At 33.1% G+C, this 26,006-nt stretch overlaps 3 protein-coding genes and 1 long non-coding RNA gene across 6 annotated transcripts; 1 reads left to right on the top strand and 3 right to left on the bottom strand.

The window, feature by feature from the left end:
* On the bottom strand, nucleotides 1,483-4,575 carry LOC105159148 (nucleoside diphosphate kinase 3). Its single transcript, XM_020695102.1, has 7 exons — nucleotides 4,393-4,575; nucleotides 3,484-3,612; nucleotides 2,818-2,855; nucleotides 2,671-2,721; nucleotides 2,139-2,306; nucleotides 1,942-2,054; nucleotides 1,483-1,802 (listed from the first exon to the last, which is right to left on the bottom strand). Exons 1-7 carry the CDS (start codon nucleotides 4,466-4,468, stop codon nucleotides 1,685-1,687), a joined length of 693 nt encoding a protein of 230 aa, XP_020550761.1. The 5' UTR covers nucleotides 4,469-4,575; the 3' UTR covers nucleotides 1,483-1,684.
* On the bottom strand, nucleotides 7,508-10,825 carry LOC110012191. Of its 3 annotated transcripts, none has more exons than XM_020695099.1 (8): nucleotides 10,677-10,825; nucleotides 9,890-10,021; nucleotides 9,689-9,800; nucleotides 9,527-9,609; nucleotides 9,038-9,101; nucleotides 8,835-8,952; nucleotides 8,005-8,159; nucleotides 7,508-7,797 (listed from the first exon to the last, which is right to left on the bottom strand). In XM_020695099.1, the coding sequence occupies exons 2-8, from the start codon at nucleotides 9,994-9,996 to the stop codon at nucleotides 7,714-7,716; spliced, it is 723 nt and encodes a 240-aa protein (XP_020550758.1). In that variant the 5' UTR covers nucleotides 9,997-10,021; nucleotides 10,677-10,825; the 3' UTR covers nucleotides 7,508-7,713. The 3 variants fall into 3 exon arrangements, with proteins under 3 accessions (XP_020550758.1, XP_020550760.1, XP_020550759.1); XM_020695101.1 differs by having other exon boundaries at nucleotides 10,598-10,820; XM_020695100.1 differs by having other exon boundaries at nucleotides 9,890-10,026; nucleotides 10,677-10,812.
* On the bottom strand, nucleotides 15,179-18,355 carry LOC110011596. Its single transcript, XM_020692007.1, has 3 exons — nucleotides 18,229-18,355; nucleotides 16,115-16,266; nucleotides 15,179-15,519 (listed from the first exon to the last, which is right to left on the bottom strand). The coding sequence occupies exons 1-3, from the start codon at nucleotides 18,296-18,298 to the stop codon at nucleotides 15,502-15,504; spliced, it is 240 nt and encodes a 79-aa protein (XP_020547666.1). The 5' UTR covers nucleotides 18,299-18,355; the 3' UTR covers nucleotides 15,179-15,501.
* Nucleotides 23,595-24,202, top strand: LOC110012818. The gene is made up of 3 exons (XR_002288025.1): nucleotides 23,595-23,636; nucleotides 23,720-23,798; nucleotides 23,893-24,202. It is a non-coding gene; the product is annotated as an uncharacterized LOC110012818 (long non-coding RNA).

The raw sequence follows: 26,006 nt of genomic DNA, 5'->3' as shown, positions 1-26,006 counted from the left end.
GGAGATATAAATTGGGAATCAACCCAAACGCCGTCGTTCTAATTTCCAGTCCAAGCTTTGAGGCAATTGCTATTGTATTGATTTAAAAAATTATATCTGATACCCTTAAAATTTACTTTCATCTAATCATATTTAGGACGAGAACAAAAGAGCTAAACTCTCTCCCAAAAAAGTGTAGCTCAAATGTTTCAAATCATTTTCAGTGGAGAAAATCCATCTAAGAATTTAACTTGCGCTCGAATAATTTATTTGTCTCATATTACAATTCATATAAAGTTCTAAGTACAGGTTAACTATGCTTAGATTCCCTTTAAACCGCACTATTACATTCTTTCCCAAAAATAATTTTAGAATTAGACTTACACCTTGATTGAAATTTTTTCGTTTTTAACTGTACCCTTTTCGTTAGGGTTTAGATAGAAAATGCTAACCACAACAAAAGAAATATATAAACTTCCAATTTTACGCTCTATTCAGCATTCCTTACAAATTATTGACAATATAATTAGTCTTTGCATTCACTTATAACAATTATTAGGGTATTTTTGTCAATAAATTATATAAAATACAGAACAAGAAGCAAAATTCAAATTTTATATAAAATTTTTGTTGACATTAGCATTTTTAGTCCAAAGTTTAATGAAAGGGGTCTAGTTGTAAACTGGGAGAGAGGGTGCAAGTATTTTTGTAAGTTTTTTGGAAAACAATATAATTTTACATTTTTAGAGAAGATTTAAGTGTAATTAACCATATAATATAATATATATATATATATATTTAAATATTTTTATACTAGTAATTGTGTATATGAAGTGTAATAGGAAACATATTATTTTGGGATAAAACACTCCCTTCACTGGAGTTCGGTGTAATTATACATAAATTTCTTGTAATTAGGAAAATTACATCTAGTAATCTTAAAGTTTGTTTTCATCTAACAAATAAATCTATCCGTTAGTCAAAATTCATCGAATTGGTTGATATGATCAAAAAAATTATATTTACCCCAAATTGACTTATTACTGATTTATTATAAGTCAAATGAATTTTATATGACTAAATTACCCTTATACATCTTCAACGTTAATAAATATGATAAAGTATATCTTCACTGTTATAAGTGTAATTTACTCAGAAAATCTTATTTGACCTGCAATAAGTTAATTGAGAGTAAATATTAATTTTCGTTCAATTTTTTTGTTAATATAACAAATTTAATAAATTTTGACTAACTAATGAACTTATTTGTTAGACGAAAACAAATCTTAGGGTACTAGATGATTTTTCAAATTATAGAATTCATATGTAACTATACCAAACCTCAGGAGAAGGGGGCGTAATTATATTTTTTTTTCCACTGACTAATATGAAATACAATATTAATTTGCATGGCGGATTCAAACTGTTCTCATTTCCTCTCTTGTGTGTTCATCTTAACGGCCTTCATGCAAAAGAAAAGAGGCATTCATCAATAGAAAGATAAGGCACAAAAAGGTGTGTTGGCAAAGGCAAAATATAAAGCGTGGTTGTACATTATTGCAGCAGTTGATTTTAGCTTTTGTTCCACAACGTTTCCTATTCGTCTAAATAAAGCACATTATGTTCATCATTTTGCTTCCACACGGACTGTTTATTCAAAGTCCTATTGCTGCAGGCAAAATTTGAAAAATTGCAGAAAGAATAATTAGCCGTAGATCCATTTCTCTGCATTGCTTGTGTAGTTAACCAACTCGTCAGGTTTAAACCAAAGCTTGATTTCGTCCTTGGCGGTCTCAGGGCCATCACTACCATGAATTATATTTCTGTAAACAAAATAGTATGATATTAGGACGTTGTATCCCGTTCGTGATGAAAGAAGTAGGGAAGTTTAGCTAGTAAAGCAAGTGATACGTAGAGCATAAAAGACTGATGGTGAATTATACTGAATGAAAAAATCTATACCTTCCAACCTGAACAGCTAAATCGGCCCTGATGGTTCCTGGTTCTGATTTCTGAGGATCGGTGGCACCAATGAGTTTACGGCCATATCTGATCACACCTTCACCTTCCCAAACCTGGATGAGTACAAAGATAAACGTTTAATGCTCTTCTTATAGATTTTGCATAGAGGAAGAAGATGGGAGGAGGGCTCTTCTAACCATGGCAATGACTGGTCCAGAGCTGAGGAAATCGCACAACCCATTAAAGAAAGGTCTTTCCTTGAGGTCGTGGTAGTGCTTCTTGGCAAAGTCCTTTGAAGGAACCACAACCTTGATTGCCACAAGTTTAAAGCCTTTTCGTTCAAACCGAGAGATAATTTCTGAAATCTAACAACAATAGGAACTTAGTCAGAATGTGTGCAAACATGCAGCAGACTGAAAATGCATATCCTCTGTGAGAAAAGGGAGGAGAATGGATCTAGGCACGATTCGCTCCGTGTGTGTTTGTGTGCATTTGTGTTTTCCTATTTTTCTATAAGTTAGATTAAGCAGCCAGCGAAATAATGTTATGGCCATTTTGTAGAGGGGGCTGAAGGGAAGATAATATAGACATTTTACTGCACACTAACCAAATAAATTGCTCCGATGAAAACAATGAAATAAAATAAAATGCAAATAACCTAAATAAATCCCAACCCCATCAAGCTCTTACATCAACTTTGCACTGCAAGATTCAGTGTGAGTAACCTACCAGTCCTCTCTGCACTCCATCTGGCTTGATGGCAATAAAAGTTCTCTCCATCTTTAGGAAAAGTAGAAACAAACATCAGTTGGCAGAACAGAATGAACAGTAATGACGCATGGTGAAAACAAGAGAAAGAAAAGTTGATGGAAGTACCTCAGCAGCATGTGCTTCTTGTTCCTGAAGCATGAAAACTATGGAGCAAATGAAGCAAAAAACAAGATAAATGAGTACTTGACATGATAAATGCTAATATTCACTGAGAAAGAAACATGAGTCAAGCATGATATTTACAATAACACTATAGACATATAGACTAATCTTGAAATCTAATTGGTAGGGCGACGGGATGTGTCATAGAGGGGTTGTAAATAAGATGGTAAGCAAAAATACTTGCTGCTTGTGGATGAAAAAGTGTGTGAAGAGAATAGAGACATTAACCCAACCTCTCACCAAAAAATGAGCAATTTCACCCAATTATCATGCAGAAGTACAAGTTGCTCTTGAAGAGGCACTGGATGCCGCAATGCTGCTTTTAAGCAAGGGACAAGGCTGCTCTTCCTTTTCATGCAGCTTATTTTCAGTAATATTAACTCATTAAGTGGAAATTGACATCTAAGTGATCTATCTAATAATTCACCAGTTAAAACAGCATCTAAAATAATTTGAAACTGAGATATACAGCATCGCTTTTATGGAAAAAATATATCCACTACTAAAATAAAATAAAAGGCTCGAATAGCAATATTATCCACCAAAATGTGGCATATCTGGGTTAGGAACTCATTCGGTACAATAAAGGACAAAATAAGTTGGACAAACCTGCTGCAGGAAGGGCAAGGACACCAGAAATCCAACCCTTGTATGCATTTCCTGATCCAAATACACCATATGAAGCTAGAGATGACACTCTTCCTCTGCATGAAACTGCCGCAGCTGCTGCTCGCCCTCCTGAAACAAGAAAACTTTCTTAGCTTCTTCAGATACTGTTCATTAACATATTATTGGCACACTTCAGCATTTGACAAATTATATCCACATAAGCAATCAGACATGTGATAAACTATTATCTCCAATTCAACATGTTTCATTTTTTATTTTTCGACCAGTAGGCAAAAAAACAAGTTGATTTTTTTGTTGCGGTTTTTTCCAGTTGCCTACTTGATGGACATAATGCCAATTCTCACGTTTAGTCTAACATCTTCAGCTTTTCTCAAGTTCCTTGCATGCACAGAATTTAACGACTTGGCTGCTGTTATAGAGAGAACATGTTTAGAACCCGTCGCTTTTAACAAACATAAGGGTAAATAACACCCATTGTACCATTTTTCCAGAAAACAGGGCATAGGTCGCGCCTTACAGGAAATAGACATGAGTAAAGGGAAAAGACTGGACCTTTATCAGAACCGACCAGTTATGGTTCAGATTTGCGTCTTTGTCAATCAACCACTTCAATCCACACAATGACAAAACTAGAACACACACAACATCAAGGTTATAAACACATCCAGAAACTCCCGATCATAATACACCATAACGAAATTTAAATACCATATCAACGTAATTACTTTCTTTTCTTCATTCATCCAAACAAATATACCAACAACCTTTCAATTAAAAAGCACCAATGTACAAAAGCATGCAAAACCAAAACCAAAACCAAAGCAAACAAAATGATCGTTACAAATCTCACCATTCTCTCAAACGAAACCAAAAAAAAATGCAAATTACCAGAAAATGAACGAGAGGTGTGCTTGGAGGCAGCAGAGAGGAGAGACCTCGCCGATCTGCAAATCTGAGACCTCATTTCGAAGAAGGAGTGATTGTTCTTGAGCTCCGAGTAGCAAGCAAATAGCAATGGAGTGAATGAGAAGTGCAGAAAGAGTGACGGTCCTTTTGATGTGGGAGTTCCCGTAAATTAAGGCCGTGTTTGGTAGGCAGTTGAAAAGGTTGATCCGAAGCAGAAAAACGGAAAGTGAGGACATCCTAAAACTCACCTTTTTTGGAGGGAGAATTATTCCAAAAACGTTCGTTATATTTAAAAGATAATTTCATATTTGTATCATTTATCATAAAAAATAGTGCTATATTTTATTTAATATATATAAATGTAATATAAGTGTGAAATTTATGTTTTTATATATTAAAAATATTTTATATTTATGGTATGTATATATCAAATAAACTACGGTATCATAATATTATCTACACGGTGAAATTACATTTTTAGTCCCATTAGATAGAGGAGTCGACACTTTTAATTATTTATTTTACGGAATTTTCACAATAATCTAAAAATTGAGAAAATATGGTACATTAGTTTTATGTTGTACAAAGTTCTCAAAACCAGCAAAACTTTGAAAAAACTCGACACGTTTTAACTCTATGTCAAGTCCCATAAAAAATAGATGACGAGCACATACGCAATGTGCAATTAGGAGTGTACACGGTTCGGGTTGGGCCAATTTAGGTAATTTTTTGACCGAACCCAAGGTTTGCGGTCTTTAAAAAGTTCTGCTAAAGACCAACCCCGACAATCATCAAAACTGCACTTTGCGGTCTAATTGGTTTGGAGCGGGTTGGGGCAGTTTTTGCTGTCTTTTAGTATAGAGTCAATCACTTGTATAATCATATTAATATTTTGTGGTAACTTATGCTTTTTGTTACAGTTATTTTGTCATAATAAATGTATTTTCCTGTAGCGCTAATTATAAAAAATAGAAAAATATGATATTGATAACAATGTATAAAAAATAAATACTTATACATAGTTATATGTTTATTTTAAAAGAATACAATTAAATATAAAAAAAATTATCATTTTTTTTATGAATAAGATTATGAAAAAAGTTCTTATTTCGAATTAATTGTATAAGAAATTAATCATAATAATATATAAATATGAAAAAAAATTATTCGAAATAAAATAAGATGATTATGAAAAAAATTGTAACAAAATGGTGGTAAGTTGTTGCATTTATAAAATATCCTTAATGTTTGGTAATTATTATTTTTATCATTAGAATAAGTTAAAATTTCGTTAAATATATTTATATTTCTTTGTTTACATCTTTTAGCAACTCCTCCTACCAAACATGCCTTTGGCATATAAACGATTGAAGTACTAATGGCGACGTAAATTTTACTAATGGCAGATCAAGAGGAGCAATAATGGGTTGTACATTCTGCTTCTCATTGTTGTACATGGGTTTGGAAGTCAGACCCGAAAAGGAGGTTAGTTGGGGTATTCAACGGCCGTTACTGGAAGTTGAGTACGACGTCGTTTCAGGTGACTTAACTTATAATGCGTGAATCACGTGCTGCACTCGCCGTTTATAAAGTTGCAAAATGATCCCTTAGGTATTATAAAATGAGAAGTTTCAACAAACTCTTATGAAGTTTGACATAATTATAAATACACTTCATTATTTTAAAAAATTATAAATGTTCTTGTGATATTTGATAAAGTTATATAATTATTGAATAGAATTCTGAAATTGTCAATTTGCCTTTACTACATCTTTTTAAAAAAAAAATAATTTAAAAATCGGACAAGGTGGTCAGAAAAATTGTAAAAAAAAAAAATCTACTTAGTTCATAAAAACATTCAAATTTTTTTTTTTAAAAAAAAATAAATTATAAATTCATGACCCACAAGACATTTTGATCAGTTCACCATAAAGAATAGATTAAAGCATAACGGAGAGTAACAAATTGTGCTAATTATATTCGACCATCGAAATTAGAGGGGTATTTATGCAATCGTGGAGTGAAAGTAAACATAAGTTGAAAATTTAACGTTGTCAACATATGGGGGAAGTTAAAATCATTTCAATTGTGAAATAATATAACAACAAAAAGTTACTATAATTACAAATTATACTTTTTTAATTATTTTTTTAAAAAATTGGGTTCTTTAACACTTTAAATATTTTAAAAAGAACCCTAAATATTATATGATTACATAGTTCACTAATCTATACTGCTTATTAAGGCCCAAAATCTTAAAGTAACTATTTTTAATAGACAAAATGTGAGTGAATTAAAATATCCTTACATGTATTTATTTCATTTACAAACAACCAATCCTTTATTTAATTAATTATACCAATAATTTTCTATTTATGAGTTTTGATTAATTATTTATCTTTTATATTTTATTTAATTAAATATATAATAAAAAAATAAATTATACAAATGTATAAAATGTGCTTCAGTTACGAGCGTCTATGATGGAGTGTGCTTTAGTTGCCATTGGTAGATCTCCTCTGCAACACTTTGAAGTGAAGTGGTAAAATTGGAACATGAAGTTGCATTTGATATTTCTCATTTCTCAACACAAGAAATAGTGTAAAAAAATTGTGCAAATATCTAAAGAGTGACTTGCTTGTGAATAGGTTCTTGAATTATGATATGGGAAGTACGATGGAAGTTACATTGTTGACGTGACATAATCCACACTGTTTGGATCGGGAAAAGACGAACCCTTCTTGTGCCCTTTTCTTTTCCTGGTTATAGATGCAAATTCAGACATCGGATCCCACATGCAGGATCATAATCTATTACCTCGAACCATATCAAGTGGCAAACACAACCTCAGACAGTGTTATCTGAACAATGATGTCAGCTGAAAGAACTAATATTTGGAGGAAAACGATTAGATGCAAAGGATCCATCGGGACGTCTACTGCTGCACTGTGCTTTCCAGGGTCTTCCCTGAAACAGGCACAAATCCTGAATATCGAGCACAGGAAACAGAAGTGGGATTTATCAGCAGCCCCTGATGAATCATGATTTCAATATAGATCTTGTTGACTCGACATAAAAGCTGGTTTTGAATTGGTAGTAGCACTAGAAAGGTTCAGTGGTGATGAGAAACAAGAACAAACCTCAAACAATTTGATTTATGTACAGATGGTAAAGAAGGTGACTACAGTCTACTGTCCCTTCCCAGCTAGAAATGGGCTGTGTACATAACACTCTTGATTGGTGTCAAGATATCCATGGATTTGAACATATACAAAGGCTGTTACAATGATAATGGGAACTGGTTTACCCATTTCTCAGATGGTTAAGATTTTTGGAATCAGATACCAACTGGCAATCAGTCCGTAGTGCTGTCAACCAGGAATTAACCTGAATAACACGCAGGAATATTGTTTCGATAAGAGTATGCACGTAGCGCAAAGTGAAAAACAAACAATACAAATAAATCAGGTGCATACAGTGAGCCCCTTTTGCATTGAAATTGCAATTCTTGTTGTGTCAACGACTAAGGAAATGATTCATTTTGGAATCTAGAAGATATATATTATCTCGGATTATCAGAAAAGCTCGATATACCTGTATCTTAGAATGGCTAGCGCACTCATACCGCAGCCCCTGACGAGTTAATATGTAGAAGCAATGTTGAGTTTCCTCGTATTCACGTGTTATGCAAGGGAGATGACCGACCTCAACAATGTCAGATAAACGGGTGGAATCCTGTGGACTTAAATCTGCAAAACACATTTTGACAAACAGTTTACAACTGAAGTCCATTGATTTAGGGTGACGTCCCTATATGCGTTATATCCCTTGTTTAAACAAAATAATGCAAATTGTAAAGCTTAGGTTAGAAACTAAATCAAATGGAAAGACCTTGAAATCTAATACATCAGATTTAATGCGAGATAAATGTAGATGAAATCTAATGAAAAAATGGAGAAGCCTAAACGAGAACATGATAACTTGTATAAATGTGCAAATAAAGGTCTTCTCCTGGCCATCATTTTACTGAAGCATGTCATAATGCAAGTCAAGAACATATACACCATGATGAGAACTTATGGCCATAAGAAAAATTAGTTGGATATTCAGTACCACAAAAATGTCACAGATGTCCATCAAAAATCTCTTTTGTTATGATCAGCAATGGCGCGAGTGCCAATAATTTTTGTAATAATCTTAAAATTCACGGAAAAGTTCCAACACAAAATTGTGTCATCAATGGATGTCGCATTTTTCATAGTAGCTTTTATCAAAGACTAAGTCTTGTTTCTCTTCATGCAGTAAAGATACTGGAGTTTTTCAAGTCAACCAATCAAACGGGAAACCTAGAAACATGATCTTTAGAAGCTTGTAAAAGTCGAAAATGCCAGTTACAGAAAAGCCCTAAAGGTTTAAACAATTACCTGTGGCCATCATATACAAATAGATACAAGATCCATGAAGGACAACAAAGCGTGGAAGCCAATCATCAACTTCAGCATCATCGACAGGAGGAGGTTCTCCCGGTAATGCTGCCCATCTCTGAAAAAGAGGAACAAAGGAAGTCAGGAGGTAAACAAGTGAAAGTCAGAAGGCCAGAAATGACATTGCAAAAAATCAAGCATACCGTTCGTAATAACAGATATCCTGATAGACGAGCTGACTGCAATATTTCATTGACATGCTCCAACCTGATATAAAACAAGTTTCATGATTAGATACCGGAATTGTTTTTCGTGCCATTCTGTGTTTAACATCTATGCTCTATGCAGGCCACAAGGTAGTAGGAGGTGTCCATATATGATATTCGGAGGCAATGCAAAATATAGTGCCAGATTAACAAAGATAACCATCTTTAGATGCCATGCAGAGAGGGGAAATGATACAAATGCACAGACAATCATAATTGATTTCTATGGATTTTGTCCTCTGCCATTGGCCTCATAGGAGCGTGGTGAATTTTATCATATTGGTAGTATCAGGCTTGATAATTTTTTTGTATTAGAGAAATGATGGAAAAAGGTTATCATACAATAAGAAGGTGGAAGCAGATAATATCAACAGGAAGCAAAACATTGTTATTGCAAGTTTAAATTGGATAATGAACCCTGCTTACTGAGCTTTACAATGAGATTCTCTTTCATCCAAAGCGGCTAGTTCAGAACGAAGAGATTTCACTTCTGCAGCACTTAATACAACCTGTTAAGAGAATTTGAATTGTCATTAAAGTTTACACCACCATTTTCAAATGATTAGCAGCTGAAACTATTGAATCTACCTTTTCCTGTCCATTTTCGCCTGATTCCCGGTACAGACCCCTCAGAGTAAGCAAGTGCAGTATCGAAACAGCATTTTTTAATTTTCTTCGAGCCAATCTGTGGCCATGGGGCCTAAGCTAAAGCAAACCAGCATAAGAAAAAATCAAATTTTAAGCAATATCAGTTTATTTTCTTATCGTAGTTCTTTGAAAAATGAATACCTGAAATCTGTATCAGATGATGTTTGGCTGGGTTGGGAGCCTGAGGCAGAAGTTGAAGCCGCAAAATGATCCGGAAACACTTGTATTCCTCGAGGACCATCACCCATGAAGCCTAACTCAACTCAAAAACACCTATACTAAAACATACAGCAGAATTATAGGAAGGCACTACCTCCTTATACTCTAATACCAAGAACTTCAACCTCACCACAGATGATTCGTCCTATGTTTATACGCAAACCGTACAACGTACCAATATTCAGACTATGCACCTCGTCGACAAAGTGGGATCAAAATTCAACGATTATCCACGTTTTTGCACAGCTGAACTCATCATCCCGTATAAATAAGTACTCCCTTATCATGTACTGAGTCAAAGTATTTTGTGTAATTTATAACACTACATGCCCCCTAAAGCTACTCATGATCCATAAAATCATTGACAAAAGTGAAGCTGAAAATTACTAATCCAACTACATGAAGTTACCATAACATAACAGATCCCTCCAATGATCCATCACCAAATTTTCAAAATATGCATAATACAAGAACAAACCTTTTCAGGCCACCTATTATGCTATTCAGCAAACTACTCAAGTAATAAAATTAAAAGGGCAGCATCCCACAATCAAACTGAAAGCAAGAAACAAATTAATCACACATAATCTTGGCAAAAGCTTCAAACAACTCTTGTTAGATCTTCCTAACCTATGATCATCAAGTGCTCGTAGAATTCACTAACATAAAGTCTCCAATCGAAAAACCCACGAGCAAAAAAAGAGATTACCTCGATAGCTAACAACTAAAAAGTAAAAGAGAAATTAGGAGAGAAACAAGGCTGGGAGTCGGAGCTGTACTATGGTGATGTTGTGGTAGCAGACACGAGAAGAAGTAGTCGTCTTCTTGGAAAGTTGTTGACTCTCACATGAAAATGCTTTTGATAGTTGATGCCTGGTGGGTTGTACTTTGATGACAAGTTTACCCCTTATCTTAGGCTCAACGAGGCTTTTGTTGATCGGTAATTTGGGGACTACACTCGGAATTTCTTATTGGCAGTTGGTAATTTTTTATTCTTGGATGGAAGGAAATGATGATTGCTAACAGCCTAATAATACCAACCACTTATATCGTTCACGTAATGAAATGATCACAAGTCCACTACCTAATTATTTTTGCAACCAACAACTCAAGATGCGCATTAGATGGATGTGGGCTATCCTAAGAATCGGATTCAACTAATAAAAAAATAAATTGAATTGGTTGATGTTGGTTTGAGATTCAATCGATCTTAGGTATTAAAACTTAAAATTAGCTCAACCCAATAGGTCAGGATCACGTGGTCTTTAGCCAGAGCTGAGTTGGGTTTGTTTGGCCATTTTTTTAATAATTATTTTATTTTATTTTTCTAAACTAATTTTTTTAGTACTTCTTTTATACTTTTTGTATCTAGAAATTATTATCATTATTGGTATATTTTTAAATTTTTTTAGTACTTTAATTCATTAGTATTTTTTTATTTTTTCAAAGTTTGTTATAAATTCTTTTTGAATTTATTATCATCTAAGTTCACCATATAATCTTAATTATTATTTTTTCTAGTTATATTTTTTGTGTGTGATTTGATGTATTATTTATTTTATTTCATAACACTACTATAAATTTAAGCAATTATTTAAAAGAAAACTTTTATTTCATATACTATTGCCAAATTTAAGATGATGTGGGATGAACTAGTGAACTATGAATAGATACCTATATGTTATCGTAGCGGGTGCAAGTACAAATAACAATGGAACTAATAAAAAAAATAAGAGAACAAAAGAATCAATTCGTGATGGGCTTGGATGATGCAGTATTTTGAACAGTGAAATCAAATATTGTGAGCATGGAGCCCATACCAAGTTTGATGTGGGTATACTCTATGATTATTCAAGAAGAACGACACCGTAGTATAGCACGAACCAAAGATGAACGAGGAGATGCAGTAGCCTTTGTAACACAAGTTGGACAAAGTGTAAAAACAGCAGCAGTGAAGACTAAGGACAAAGTTGCGTCATTCACATAGTGCGAAAGAATAGGACATGAGGCCAAGGAGTGTTTTCTGTTAAGTGGCTATCAGACAAATCTTACCAAACTAATACAAGCGATTGGAGTACGAAACCCCCTATTTCTATTACAAGCCAATAATTATTGAAATTATTGAAACAACAAAATAAGAACAGAAACAAACAAGAAATATTTCTGTTGCAGAATAGGCTCAGATTTTAAGCCAGATTCAAGAACCGAGAAGGGTAATCGGTCACAACAGTTCTGTACCCACAACACCAACACACGGTTGCACCACTCTTACAAAGACCACTGAAGAACAACACCCAAAGATCACAGAGATCTTGTCTCAGAAATCGATCACAGAGACCCACTACAAGAGCTCACAGAGAATTGTTTGAAAGAGAGAAGAAGAGTGTATGTTCTATTCGGTGTGTATGAGCCGAGAGGGGAATGCCCTTATAAAAGGATGAGAATAAACTGCCATCGACTTGGATAAGGAGAAATTCCATGAAATTCGGTGAAGAAGATGGAGGAGAATAAACTGCCATCGACTTGGATAAGGAGAAATTCCATGAAATTCGGTGAAGAAGATGGAGGAGATATGCAGAGATTTGAGAGAGAGAAAGATGGATTCAGCACAAAGAATTAGGATTACCATATACTTATGGTGGATAGTTGGGTCGGGTCAGGTAGACACGGGTTTGGGTAGTGGGCCGTCCAAAGTGTGTTGGGTTGTGGGCTGTTAATAAGCAGTTTGGGCCAATTAATCTAACACTTTCAAATCATCGGGTACCCAAATTGGTGGAGAGATAGACCTCGAGGAGGAGGAAGATGGTCTGGATGTGGCCGAGGTGGGTCAACTACATCTGGACATGGGCGTAGTAATGTTCAAGCAAATGCGACATAGACAACGAGTGGTGTTGCACAACATCATACCGAGGTGAACGAAGCTGACAGAAGTGCATTTTCTGGGTTAACCAATGAACAATGGATTGCGCTCTTGAACCTTTTAAAATTTCATACGACTGGTGCGATAAAGAAATTCTTATTATCATAATTCATTTGGAACGAGATACAATATGGGAATCTTGCAACCCTGTATGTTCGTACTACTGAACAGCTTGCCGACATTCTAACCAAAAGTCTTAGTAAACAACATTTTAATTATTTTTTTCTCAAGTTGGGCATTCGTAATCTACACGCACCAATTTGAGGGGGAGTATTAGGCAAGATGTAATGTATATTAAGAATATATATTGTATCAATGCTTATTATGTTAGTACATATTGTATCCATACTTATTATGTTAGTATATCTCACTTAGAAAAAAAAATGTATATATTCTTATGCTAGAATCATGGGATAGAATTGCTATAATTATGTTCGTTGTACATGTATATATATATTTTGCACTTTGAGGGATGAAACACACGACATTCACTCAATTTTCATAAAATTTCACACCCAATTTGAACACATTTCAAGCTTGTTTAAATACTTACCAAGTTCAAAAAATTATATTTGATTACTAACCGGATCGAGGTTGAACAAAATTTAATAAACTTTTGCAATTCAATATTTTCAAACGTATGTACAATTTATTAAGTAGGAGGGGTTTAGAAAACTAATTTGGTATGCAATAAATAGATGTACAAAAATTTCCTTATCCTTTGCTCCTTCGGCCTATAAAATGTAATTTCACTTCTATTTAATTTTCATATTTCAAAGTATTTGTATATAACTTTATTTCTTGATTCTACTGTAAAATTTGCTTTCATTATTACAACCAAATACATAAATACTGCTCTTTTTTTAATTGTGAACACGAATTGAATGTACAAGACAATTAGGGTATGGTTGGTATGTAGGAATGAAACTGAGTGGGAACGAAATGAAGTTAGGAATGGAATAAGGATGGCGAAAGGAATTATATTTGAATAGCATTCCTATGATTGGTATATACAAGAAATATAAAGCAGTTAAAAGATCATTTCTTAGTTAATTCTATTCACATGAATGGTAATCAGAAAGGAACAGTTAGTAGTGGAATGAAATTATTTTTACGACAAATTTATCCTTTAATATATTTTTGTTTTGCGAACATTAAATGCATTTATAAAACATCTAATACGTGAAGACGATGGGAGAAAGTGAAAGATGGAAAAGACGTAGATTTTATTTTGGTTTATGAAGATAATTTTGTCAAGAAATTTTTTTTTTCGTTTCCCGATATAATAGGAATAGATAATACCATAGTGCGGGGATGGAATCACTGTTCCCTTTCCTAAGGAAATAAGGGTTCCTATGAAATCACCAATTCCTTTCCTCAATTATACCTATAAGGGTATGATTGGTATGTAGGAATGTGATTAAGTGTGAATGGAATGAATTTAGGAATGGAATAAACAAGAAAAAAGAATCACATTTGAATAGCATTTCTATGATTGGTATACAGAATAAATTAGAAGGTAACAAAAATTGTCATTCCTTAGTTGATTCCATTAACATAATTGATAATTAAATAATAATGATTAGTAATAAAATAAAATTATTTTTATGATAAATCTGCTCTTTTGTATATTTTTTTAAAAAAATATTTATTGATATTTTGTTGAGTATGTTGAATCCAATTATATAACAATAATGTTATCAAACATCTCATATATTATTGAATATATATAAAAATTATCTATTTATGTAATAAGTAATTTATTGGCTTATTAAACATATAAAATTAATGTTTCTGCCAAAATATAAAAAGAAAATTTGAACAATCAAATGGACTAATGCATTTAATCGGTGCATCTACCATTATTTATTCAGTAAGTAGCTAATTTTTTTTTGAATTAATAACATAATTTAATTTCAAACTAGTATCACTTTTTCCTTACCATGCATACATAATAATTTCGTACTACTAGTTACCAAAAATACTTAAATTTAACAATACTTAATTTTGTCCAATTTGATTTGATTTATTGACTGATCGAACTCAGGGAAAGTTTTTTGGGTTGATTTTGAATGGATTTTCAAATAATTTGATTTATTTTCTAGCTCGCGTGGGATTTGATCATATGAATATTGTCCTAAACTTATTTTCCAGCCCTACTCGTTCTCTCTAATTTTGACTTTCGGTTTCAATGAAACAACTCAACCACGCAAATGTGGGTACATCACAAGCTTCTCCTTCTCCAGCAATGCAAATATGATCAATGGAAATTCTAAGAATTCTGACAGTGCTTAACCCAAGTAAAAATCTAGTATTATGAACAGCAAATTCAGACACAGCATGTTACACTAGGACCACGATTTAAAATCAAACGTTTGTGTTAAACAACTTGATTCATTGGAAGAAGGATGTCATTAAGAATACTACTACACATATTCAACCTCTTTTTATGTGAAGGTGACCTAGAAAAGACTACTCAATTCCTGAAATTCATCATATTTGCCAAGTTTTCTCTGAACAAGGACTCCAAGAGTTTCTCCAACTGAGGAATGATCAAGAAAACATTAAGTTAAGGTTTGAGTGTTGTCCTCCGTTGGCAAGCTCCGGTGGAGGATTAGATACAGCCACCCAACTGTTGAAAGAAGAGAAGATCAACAAGTAATAAGGCGAGTGAAATAATTATAAGAGTCTTGAAGTATATAACATTTGTGCTAAGAGAAGAATGTAAGACCAACAACATCAATGATTGACCATCAGCAAATATAACACTTTAATAAGGGAAGAAGGATACGAGGAAAGTATTTCCAGATTTCTCTCTGTTGTGAAATCGAAAGCCATAATATCCACAGCTAACATTAAACTTGCAATATATATGCGTAGAGCAGCAGAATATGATTTTGTTTCTACACAGGTGAGAGGTCAAAAGCTTCCTCAAAATACCATGGTCCAGGAACGCTATATCGATGGTAATTCAGCACATTTGTTCAACCCTAGCTAATCACCAATGTGCAAATATTTGTAAAGCCAGTTTCTTGTTAAATATTTACAGTTTAAAAGCAGGTCAAAGGAAACAAAATATATTTCTGAAAATAATATGATTGATGTGCTTGAACCAACAAGTAAATGATTGAAGAGACAGCAGAAAAATTATAGCATATCATTCCCCCAAAGAACAGATAGAAATAAATTCCAAACATCCCATGTTCTACTCAGTTGCTCTAACATACCATGATAGCTTCAATCTCCTCCTGAGACACGGGAGTTCTTTTTGGCTGATCAGAAGCCTTTCCTCCAACAGACGTGCTGGACGGAGACCTTGAGAAAAAATTTCGAACAAGATTGTCGTTTTCAGATGTTTCTTGGTGATGGGATGTTGTACCTAAAGAGGAATGGTTTCGCAATTTAGATGTATCATAAGCAATGTTCCAAAGAGAAGAGATACAAAGTATACAAAGAACTATAGATAGATAACTGAAGCACAGATGAGACATGCACAACAAAAAACAAAGAAAATTAACAGTAAGCTCAATGGAACATTATATGGACCCCCAAGGTCAAGTGGCAACAAACTCTAGCATCTATATTGTTTCTAACACATCTAACTAGTAGGGTCGGCATGTTCAGGTTAGACCTAGACCGGTTTGGGGCGGGTTTTGAAGCCATTACTGGGTCCTATGGTGGGTCCCGTGTCCCGGCCAGACCCGGTTCTTCTAATATTTTTGTACTGTTTCATATATTTATATAGATTTATATGATGAATATTTATACATATATGAAAAGAAAACATGTATATTTTAATATATATAATACATTAAAATAATACTTCTACATATTAAAAACATAATTTTAAAATAGTTTTAAGTTTTAATGACAAGTAATATATCTTGAAAGTATTAATATTTTAGAGTCTAAAATATGCACATACAAAGTTATAAAAAAAATATGTCGTATTTCAATGATATTTGTGTCTCCTATGTATAGAGTTAAGATAGTTATTTTTAAAAGAAGTATAACTTTTAATACTTTAAAATTTCTAACCGAGTCCAGCAGGTCCAACTCGCTGGGTCCAGGTTAGGGTAAGGGTGGGTCCCTGGTCCCATGAAAAAGAACTTGGCGCCCCGTTACCGTCCCTAATATAGCAGCCAGATCATTTCTCATTCCCAAATCTGCAGCCTGTCTAAGCACCCTTTTCCAATACGCTATCAGATCCCAAGAACAATGTAATCTCATTGTAGCTCCACCTCACCCACTTTTATAGCAGGTACAAGCAAAAATACCCTATTATTAATAACCACCCTCTCAGTTATATTCTTTATGCTCTAAACTTCAAGTGCTGATTAATTGCTTTAGATCATATATCCAGAGGCCTTCTCTAACAGCATCCTCATCCAGCCATTCAACTTGAACATGTTAACTACTATGAGTCATCCTAAGATGTTCTGATTCTAAAAGGACGTAGAAAAAATTATTTAAATGTCTTAAAAGACATCTTAAAGATGTATCAAACAGGAAGGATTCTACCACAAATCACATTGAGGGGAACAGATCATCTACTGATCCTTCATAGATCAGTCTCTAAACTGACACGCAAAGCACAAACGAGTAAAACATAATCCCTTGATTAACAGAAATTATACATGAACTCTTGATACTTCCTCAATAACATCAAAATGCTATGCCAACAATTCTTTCTACAAAATGTGTTAGCCATTCATAATATCAATCCAATCAAAGTGATTAAAAAGAATGGAAATAATATTTTTTAAAGAAATGAATGCGCCAGAGGGGCCCTATTTAAGAAAAAGCCAAATAAAGAATCCTTCTTCTCCTGAAAAAGAAAATCAAGTAGAAACCACCACTTGTTTCTCCATTATATTGTAAATGTAGTTTATAAACCTTATAAATGGTTAAAAAAACACATAATACATTGGATACCGATCAATGGTCCAATGAACAAAACGAAAAACATGTCCCTTTTTCTAGACATAAGCTTTGGTTGCAATCCACATTATCATCCCATGCTTTTACCGTGACACCTGCAATTCAAACCTTAGCTTTCCAAAAAAGGCAATTAACCACCTCAGAACTATCAAAAAATCCAGAGACTAACAATTCCAACTAGAATAAATTAGGGTCTATAATTCCTTAGACAAGGAATCATTCAAGAAAACTATTACAACACCCGCGCATCATTGAAGCTGTTCGAAAACGCACACAAATGATCAGATCACCACAAAGTACCTCAATCATCAAATTACAATACTCCCAATCACATATTAACAGAATCCAATCCCCTCAGATAGGGCAAACAACCACAAGATGCACTGGAAAACAACATTACCAGAGGCTTTCGCCCGCCTATCAGGAAACTTGATGCGTGGTATCCTCTTCATCGCCTGCCCTCCGCCCATTTCTCTAAAATTTGTCAAACCAAACGAAATGATCCTTCTTGAATCTTCACTCTTGAAACTTATTACAATCTCCAAACTTTCCCGTTACTTTTTATCTGTAATAATGGGCTAGAAGACTTGGGCCTGATTCCCGGCCACAAATTGGCCCAATAATAAGATATAAGCCTTTTTACCTTATTGATAAAGCCCACTCTATTGTACCTGGGCCAGGCCCAAAATATTTATTTTTTCTTTTAATCACCCTACTTTTATCATTTTAGTTATAATAAAAATGTTATTAATATTGGAATTTACCTTTTCTTTCACTTTATTATTTTATTCAGTGGTTGATTGCTGATATAATCATATATACTAGTTATTTTGTGGCCTACTTTATGTGTGTGCATAATTCTTTAGAATTATTTAATAAACTTTATATTATTTAATAAAATGCATATAATATAATAATTTAAAATTAAAATTTATACCATTTTAGTTTTCATTTCAAATCACACAAAGATGTACGTATTGTTATATTTTAAATTATTAATCTACTTTTATAATAGTTGATGATTGGTGATAAATATCTCATATTTCATGTTAGTAATCGATTTGTTAATTGTTACGCTGTTTATGATTGAAATTCATATAATTATAGTGAGTGATTCGCTTGAAAATAATGATAATTATAAAAATCTTTTATATAAGTCAATAAGTGATTTATTCATTGGTGCAGTTGTTAATATTTGAAAAAGACTATTAAGAAGCTGAAGGTTAAAATTTTTCCCTATTTTTATTTGTTTTTTTTTTTTAAAAAGTGATAGGGTATACTACTAGAAAAAGAAAAAATAATATGAAAATATCGATTATTTATAGACATAATCTATTTCTATTTTCTCTTTGAAAATTTTAAAATCTTCGATTATAAATGAGAATGATAATTAAACCAACACGTTGGATCAACAATAAATGAAATAATAATGCATGAAAATTTATTTTTTTTAGAAAAAAATAGAGAGATAGAAACATATACAAAAATAACATTGTTCAAACATTCAATAATTTTTTACATCTATTAATATATCACTCATCCACTGAGCCTAAAGTTGCACAATTAGAACAATTGCTATGGCCATATTAGAAATTGAGAAACCCTAAACAAAGAAAAATAAATAATACTTATTGAGGAGTACAAAAGGTTAAAAGTAAAATACCCCTGTATTTGTAATAAAGAGCAAATTACCCCTATTTGATAAATTAAAAAGTAAATTATCCCCCTGTAATTTAAACAATGTAGCACACTGCCTCCCTGCACAAACTAAACATTGATGTGAAGGTTAAAAAACGTAAATACCCCTCCTTATATATGAAAAAGCTAACTGTTGAGTCAAAATTAGGGTTCCTATTGTTGAACTTGTTTTTGGAGAGAGAGGAAAAGAGGCGACTGACCACAAATCCTAGAAGCAAAATCCACTCAGAATACTTGAAAATCCACTGTTAAAAAAGAGTTAAAACGACTGAATATTGTACCAAAGTGATTTGTAAGTATTTTAATAACTTTTTTTTTGTTTTTACATTTTTTAGTTTACTGATTTTTTTTACTTTTTTTTTGTTTTCTAGAAAATTTAAAGACGTAGCTAAAGTACTTTTTCAAATCGAGGAAAAAAACTTGTATGTAAAAAGTGTTTAAATCCCTATTTTTTTAATTTTTTTATTTTATTCTGACTTTTCTATTTTTTTTTAATGGAGGCTTTTTCTTAGGGGAAAAGCTGGTGAAGCTTCAGATCTGGAGGAAAATGATGGTAGGTTTTTCTTTTCTTTTGTCTCGTATCCATTTATACAGAAAAATGTATGCTAGGGTTTTTTTGTTGTGGTATGTTTTAATATGCTTTATTAGTATGCTTTATTCCTTTTTGTGGGGATTAGGGTTTTTGTCATGTGGTTTCAACTGTGTTTGGGTGTTTGGTTATTAATGTGCAGATTCTCCCCCCTTCCCCCTCCCTTTATGGTATAATATTGTCATTTTCTGTCCCTATGTGATTTTTTGTCTGTTCCCTTTTCTATTCAATGTATGCATGAATAAAATAAGATTTTGTGGTCCTGTAATGAATGAAATAAGGTTTGTGGTCCTCTAATCTAATAATGCTTTCTCTCTTTTTTTTTTTCTCTTTTGTTAGGAAGTTGTTTTGCTTCTTGCTGAAGCATTGTTTTTTTTGTGCTTTATTTATTTATGTGCAGATATTTCAGACACATGACCTAACTTTTTGATGGGGTGGAAAATTTGCAAAACATCCTAAACTTAGTTATGTAGGAGAGCAAAAGAAAGTATTTGAGAAAGTGGATATGAATTATCAGGGTTTATACGAATTAGGAGAAATGTATCAACAGTGTGGGGTGAAAAGGCCAATGCTTAAATTTTTATTACAAAGATCCTAACCCTACCATTAAAATGGGGCATAAGACAAATTGGACATATTTGTTTGGTTGACTTACAAAATTGTCATCAACACTTTGATGTTCCAGTAAATATTTATGTAGAGAAAGAGGATGTTGAACCTCTTCAAGCCGTAGATAATCAGGGTAATTCAATTGAAAAGGAGCAGGAAGAATATTTAGATACTTGTTAGATGGAATAGATTTTGATGAATTGGATTATAATGAGATTGAGGGTGATGGGAGGAAGGACTCTAAAGGGTAGGGGTGGGGGGTTAAGTTTGAGGGTGATGGGAGGAAGGACTGTCAGGGGCAAGGTATAAAAGGGTCAGGGATTGGATGGGGTTGAGTTTGAGGGTGTTAACTGTGAGGGGCAGTGGGGTGAGGTATTGGGCGTTGATGATAATTTGGCTAACAATTTAGCTAAACATCCAAGTGAGAATTTCACTGAAATTCCATTTCAAGAAAATGCTGAAAATCCAAGTGAGAATTTGAATGAAATTCCAGTTCAAGAAAATTCTGAAAATCCATTTGAAAATTTGACTGAAATTCCAATCAAGAAAGTGCTGAAAATCCAATTGAGAATTTGACTGAAATTCCAATTCAAAAAATTTCTGAAAACATGACTGAAAAGGGAAAAAGAAATATGTATGAAAGATTTTTGAGTGGGTCATCATCAGAATTTGATTATTCATTTGATGAGGACTGTGTGCAAAGTAGTGAGGGAGTGATAGTGAGGCCCTAGTGTGGTTTTAGAAGACATTGAATGTGAATATGATGATGATAGTTTCCTGTTAAAAGACTCAAGTAAAAAAGAATTAGTGATGAAATTGAAAAGGGTGATGAAAGGGAAAAAAAAAGAACAAAAAGATGCCTGAAAGATTTGAAACTAGATCTGAAGAACATGAATGGGCTAGTGAGGATGGGAATGAAGATGATTTAATTAGCTTGGAAGGCAGTGAAGAATCTGAAACTGAAAAGCATCTTGTTTTTAAAGAATTTTCTTCAATGAAAAATTTAAATCTGATAGTTGGGATGAAATTTCAAAATGTTGCACAGTTTAGGGTGGCTTTGAGGGACTGGTGCATAAGGAATGAGGTAGATGTTGAGTTCTTAAAAAATGAAGCCGTAAGAGTGACTGCAAAATGCAAAATAGAGGGTTGTAAATGGAGGATTCATGCCTCACCAATACAGGGTGGACCTACATTCCAAATTAAAATAATGACAGGCAAGCATACGTGTGCAAGAACATATGAAAATAGGCTTGTCAATGCATTATATCTTGTAAAAAGAATTAAAAATGCAATAAGAGATAATCTAGCAATTCCTGTTCAGAAACTGAAAAATAGAATTCTCTCAAAATGCAATGTGGATGTGAGTAGATTTAAGGTGATGAGGGCCGCAAAAGAAGCGTCATAGAGAATAAGGGGGGATGATGTAAAGTAATATGAACTGCTATGCGATTATTGTGAAATTGTCAGACAATGTAATCCAGGGTCTAAGCTCATACTTAAAAAAAACTAGAAAATTCTAATCCTCCAGACAGAATGTATTTCAGTGTCCGTGTATTAAAAAAAAGGGTTTATGGAAGGGTGTAGGCCAATCATAGGCCTTGATGGCTGTTTTTTTTAAAAACAATTTATGGGGGTCAGTTGCTTGTGGTTGTGGGAAGAGATAGGAATGATAATATATACCCAATTGCAACGACTGTAACATGGGTGGAAACAGGGACACTTGGGGTTGGTTTGTGGGTAATCTTTTAGATGACATAGGGGGGATGGGCACTAGTAAATTGGTCATTTCTGATAGACAGAAAGGTCTTGTTGAGGTCTTAAAAGACTTAGTGCCAGATGCTGAACACAGATTTTATTTGAGGCACATGTATGAAAATTTGAAAGTGAAATTCAAATATGTTGAATTGAAAGAGTACTTTTGGAAAGCAGCCTCAACTGCTAACAAAAGGGAATTTGAGGGTTTTATGAAGAAAATTAAAGAACTGGATTTAAAAATCAAAGTTGAAGTGGAAATAACTTTTGAATGGCTAAGAAAGATAAATCAACAACATTGGGCAAGATCACATTTTTCATTTCAAATCAAATGTGATATTTTGGTCAATAACTTATGTGAAAATTTTAATAATTATATACTTGAGGCAAGAGACAAACCAATTATAAGTATGTTTAAGTGGATTAGAACAAGATTGATGTCTAGGTTGCAAATGAAAAGAGAGGGAATGGAAAAGTTTGGATGGTCAATTTGCCCTAACATCTTAAAGAATATAAACAAGCAACAAATGGCTGCAAGAAACTATTTCATTAGGTGTAGGGGAGAGTATGAAATTGACCATTTTTTGAAGAAGTATGTGGTTGACTTAGAGAATAAAACATGTAGTTGTGGCATGTTTCAGTTAACATGATACCCATGTTGTTAAACTTGTGCAACAATTGTTTCAAAAAGAGCTAGAATAAATGATTATTTTGATGATTTTTATAAGAAGTCAGTGTACTTGAAAGTGTATAATGACATGATACATGTTGTTCCTAGGGCACAAGATTTCATAAAAAATAATTTTCAACCCTTTAAACCTCCAAAGATTAAAAAGAAAAGGAGCAGACCTAAGAAACTTAAGAGAAATGGCCCTAATGAGCTGCAATAAAAAACATCAATGAGAAAAGGGTTGACATATACCTACAGTAAATGCCTTCAAATAGGCCACAATAAGGGCAACTGTAAAAATGAAATACATCCAAAGTCTAAAATTTTCAAAGTTTGTTTCAGTTTTTTAATCTGTCATATAACAATTTTAATCTATTATGTAACAAAATTATTTTTTTTTTTGCAGGTAAATGTTGCTGTTCCTGAAGAAATTCCACATTCCCACCCCCCCCCCCCCAATCCCTTAAGCTAGGAGCAACCAAGTGCAAAGGTATTCCAATGTCAAGCCTGTTGAATAAATTGTGCTCTTTTTTTTTTATTGAACCTTTTTTTTCTAAATTGAATTATGATCAGAATTTGCAGACTACAGTAACAGGAACAAAAAAAGAGCAGAAATGTAATACAACCATCTGCATCAATCTCTGCAACCCAAGTGTGTTCTTAGTTTTTAAATTATTTTTAAACTAATTGAAAGAAAAAATGAATAATAGAATTACTGAATATGTATTCCAAATTTAATGCAACAGCAAGTAGGCTATCAAGGCCCCTGAAATGCATCCTTATTAGGGAATGTCACTCCAGCAACTTCTTCAGTACTTGCAACTAGACATACAACAAGAGACCAACTATTTCACAAGTCTTGACAAAATGAAGAAAAGACAAAAGAGAAGACAACATGAGTAGTTTAGATTGCATCCTTTTTTTATAAATGGTCTATTTTTTCGGTGAATGGTCTGTTCTTTTTGTAACTGTGGATTTTATTGATAATATGGCAAAACTTTTCAATATGGCACTCGATGGCCTATTCTTTTTGTAGATATGGATTTCATTCAAAACTTGTAATATGGCACCAAAAACTGTATCAAGTTGCAATATGTTCTAACGGAATCCAATTTTATGCTTTTATCAATTTTGTTTAGTGTTTGTGTTCAGTTTTTCTGTACATTTTCAGCTTCTGTTTCTGGAATTTTAGCTTCAGAATCCAATTTTAGCTTATGTTTCTAGAATCCAACTTCAGCTTAATGTTTAGTGTTAGTGTTCAACTGTAATTTGTTTTTTAGTGTTAAGTGTTTGTATTCAATTTCTGTATATTCAAAGATTAAGTGGAAACAACCTTTGAACACTTACTTTATTTTTTAGTCACAAAAATGTCAAAAAATTTAAATACTACAAATTAATACATGAGAACATATATAATAAAGGTCAATACTTAAACAATAGAGTTTTACAAGTTTAATTTACATTGTCTTCATTTTAACAATAAACTAACACTAACACAAAAAGAACACTGCTAAAACCAATTCAAAAATTGACATTTCTAGCAAATGTTTCTTCTTTGATATTAACAACAATAGATCCACCAGCCTGCAAGTTTGACACTACTTCCTCACCATCTCAATCACATTGTTCATCAAAGCCACGGAAAAATTCTTCACCACTGCGTACTTGAGCATTTTAGAGGAAACTCACTAGGTTGCCATGTAGCTCTTTCAGGCACCAACCAACAAAAAAATTTACAAATTTGATATCTGCACTAATAATATAACTTACCTTTCGAAGGTTTTGTTTGTGACTCCACTACTCTAATTTCAACCTTCAAATTGCACCCACATAAAGGCATAGTTGGGAATTTCAAATCAAGTAATTGTGTTTTCTGTTTTGATTTGCTTTTTCGAAATGAGAAACTTGACCTTGATATTTTCTCTCTTTTTGGAGAAAAAAACGTGAGAAATAAGTGAAAAAAGGAGGAATTACAATACCAGATGAGTTGATGCACTTTTATTTGATGAAGGAGGGGCATAATTATCAAAATACAACGTAAGAATGGTCCTCTAGCCGCAACATTGGTGCGTGTGGCACACCTTAGACACGCAGGGGTCTAATTACTACAATAAAAATTTTCCAGGGAGGCAATTTGATATTTTTTATATCACGGGTGGTATCATGCACATTACCCATATTATAGGGGGGTGCCCTGCATTTTTCCCAAGTACAAAATATTGAAAATGAAGAAGGAAAATTATCGATCCCTAATTTTGGCCGGAACTCAATTTGGTCACATCAAATCAAGTCATACAACATGACATGACAAATTCATTACATCAATCGCAGGTAAAATTACATTTTTAGTTTTTTAGGATAGGGAATTCAATATATTTAGTCATTTATATTACGAAATTTTCAAAATAATCATAAAAATTAGAAAAACTCAACAAATTTAATCTTTTGCTTTATGGAATTTTCAAGATCGTCCTAAAATTAAAAAAACTCTATAAATTTAATTTTCTACTTTACAGAATTTTTAAATGAGCCCAAAATTTAGAAAACTCGACACATTTAGTCATCTATTGTATGAGGTTTATGAGAATAAATATGTTGAGTTTTCTCAATTTTAGAATAATTTTAAAAAAATCGTAAAGCAGGGGACTAAGAAAGAATCTTCTATGTTATGTGACTAATAGTATAATTTCACCTCAATTGCATAATACACTAACTAAGATTTTCTGCACAGGTATCGTCGACTGATTTGGATATTAAAAAGAAAAAAGAAAAAAATCCCTTTTCATCCGTCCATGATCTCAGGGACTTCAGGGCACTCAATGATGCTATCCAAACAAGGCTTCCAGACAGCCCTGCTTGT

This window comes from Sesamum indicum, linkage group LG1 (genome assembly GCF_000512975.1).
Source record: "Sesamum indicum cultivar Zhongzhi No. 13 linkage group LG1, S_indicum_v1.0, whole genome shotgun sequence".
In the NCBI taxonomy this organism is placed as follows: Eukaryota; Viridiplantae; Streptophyta; class Magnoliopsida; order Lamiales; family Pedaliaceae; genus Sesamum; species Sesamum indicum.
This window is presented reverse-complemented; position numbering and strand designations above follow the sequence as displayed.

Bases quoted from the DNA above. Each gene is read 5' to 3' on its own strand.
- LOC105159148 (XM_020695102.1), bottom strand. From the start codon at position 4,468: ATGAGGTCTCAGATTTGCAGATCGGCGAGGTCTCTCCTCTCTGCTGCC. The intron at 3,613-4,392 runs GTAATTTGCATT...TTCTTGTTTCAG, and splicing joins CACCTCTCGTTCATTTTCTG to GAGGGCGAGCAGCAGCTGCG. The intron at 2,307-2,670 runs GTAGGTTACTCA...TATTGTTGTTAG, and splicing joins ATGGAGTGCAGAGAGGACTG to ATTTCAGAAATTATCTCTCG.
- LOC110012191 (XM_020695099.1), bottom strand. From the start codon at position 9,996: ATGGGTGATGGTCCTCGAGGAATACAAGTGTTTCCGGATCATTTTGCG. The intron at 9,610-9,688 runs GTAGATTCAATA...TTCTCTTAACAG, and splicing joins GCGAAAATGGACAGGAAAAG to GTTGTATTAAGTGCTGCAGA. The intron at 8,160-8,834 runs GTAATTGTTTAA...TGTGTTTTGCAG, and splicing joins TTTGTATATGATGGCCACAG to ATTTAAGTCCACAGGATTCC.
- LOC110011596 (XM_020692007.1), bottom strand. From the start codon at position 18,298: ATGGGCGGAGGGCAGGCGATGAAGAGGATACCACGCATCAAGTTTCCT. The intron at 16,267-18,228 runs GTAATGTTGTTT...ATTCCTCTTTAG, and splicing joins TAGGCGGGCGAAAGCCTCTG to GTACAACATCCCATCACCAA.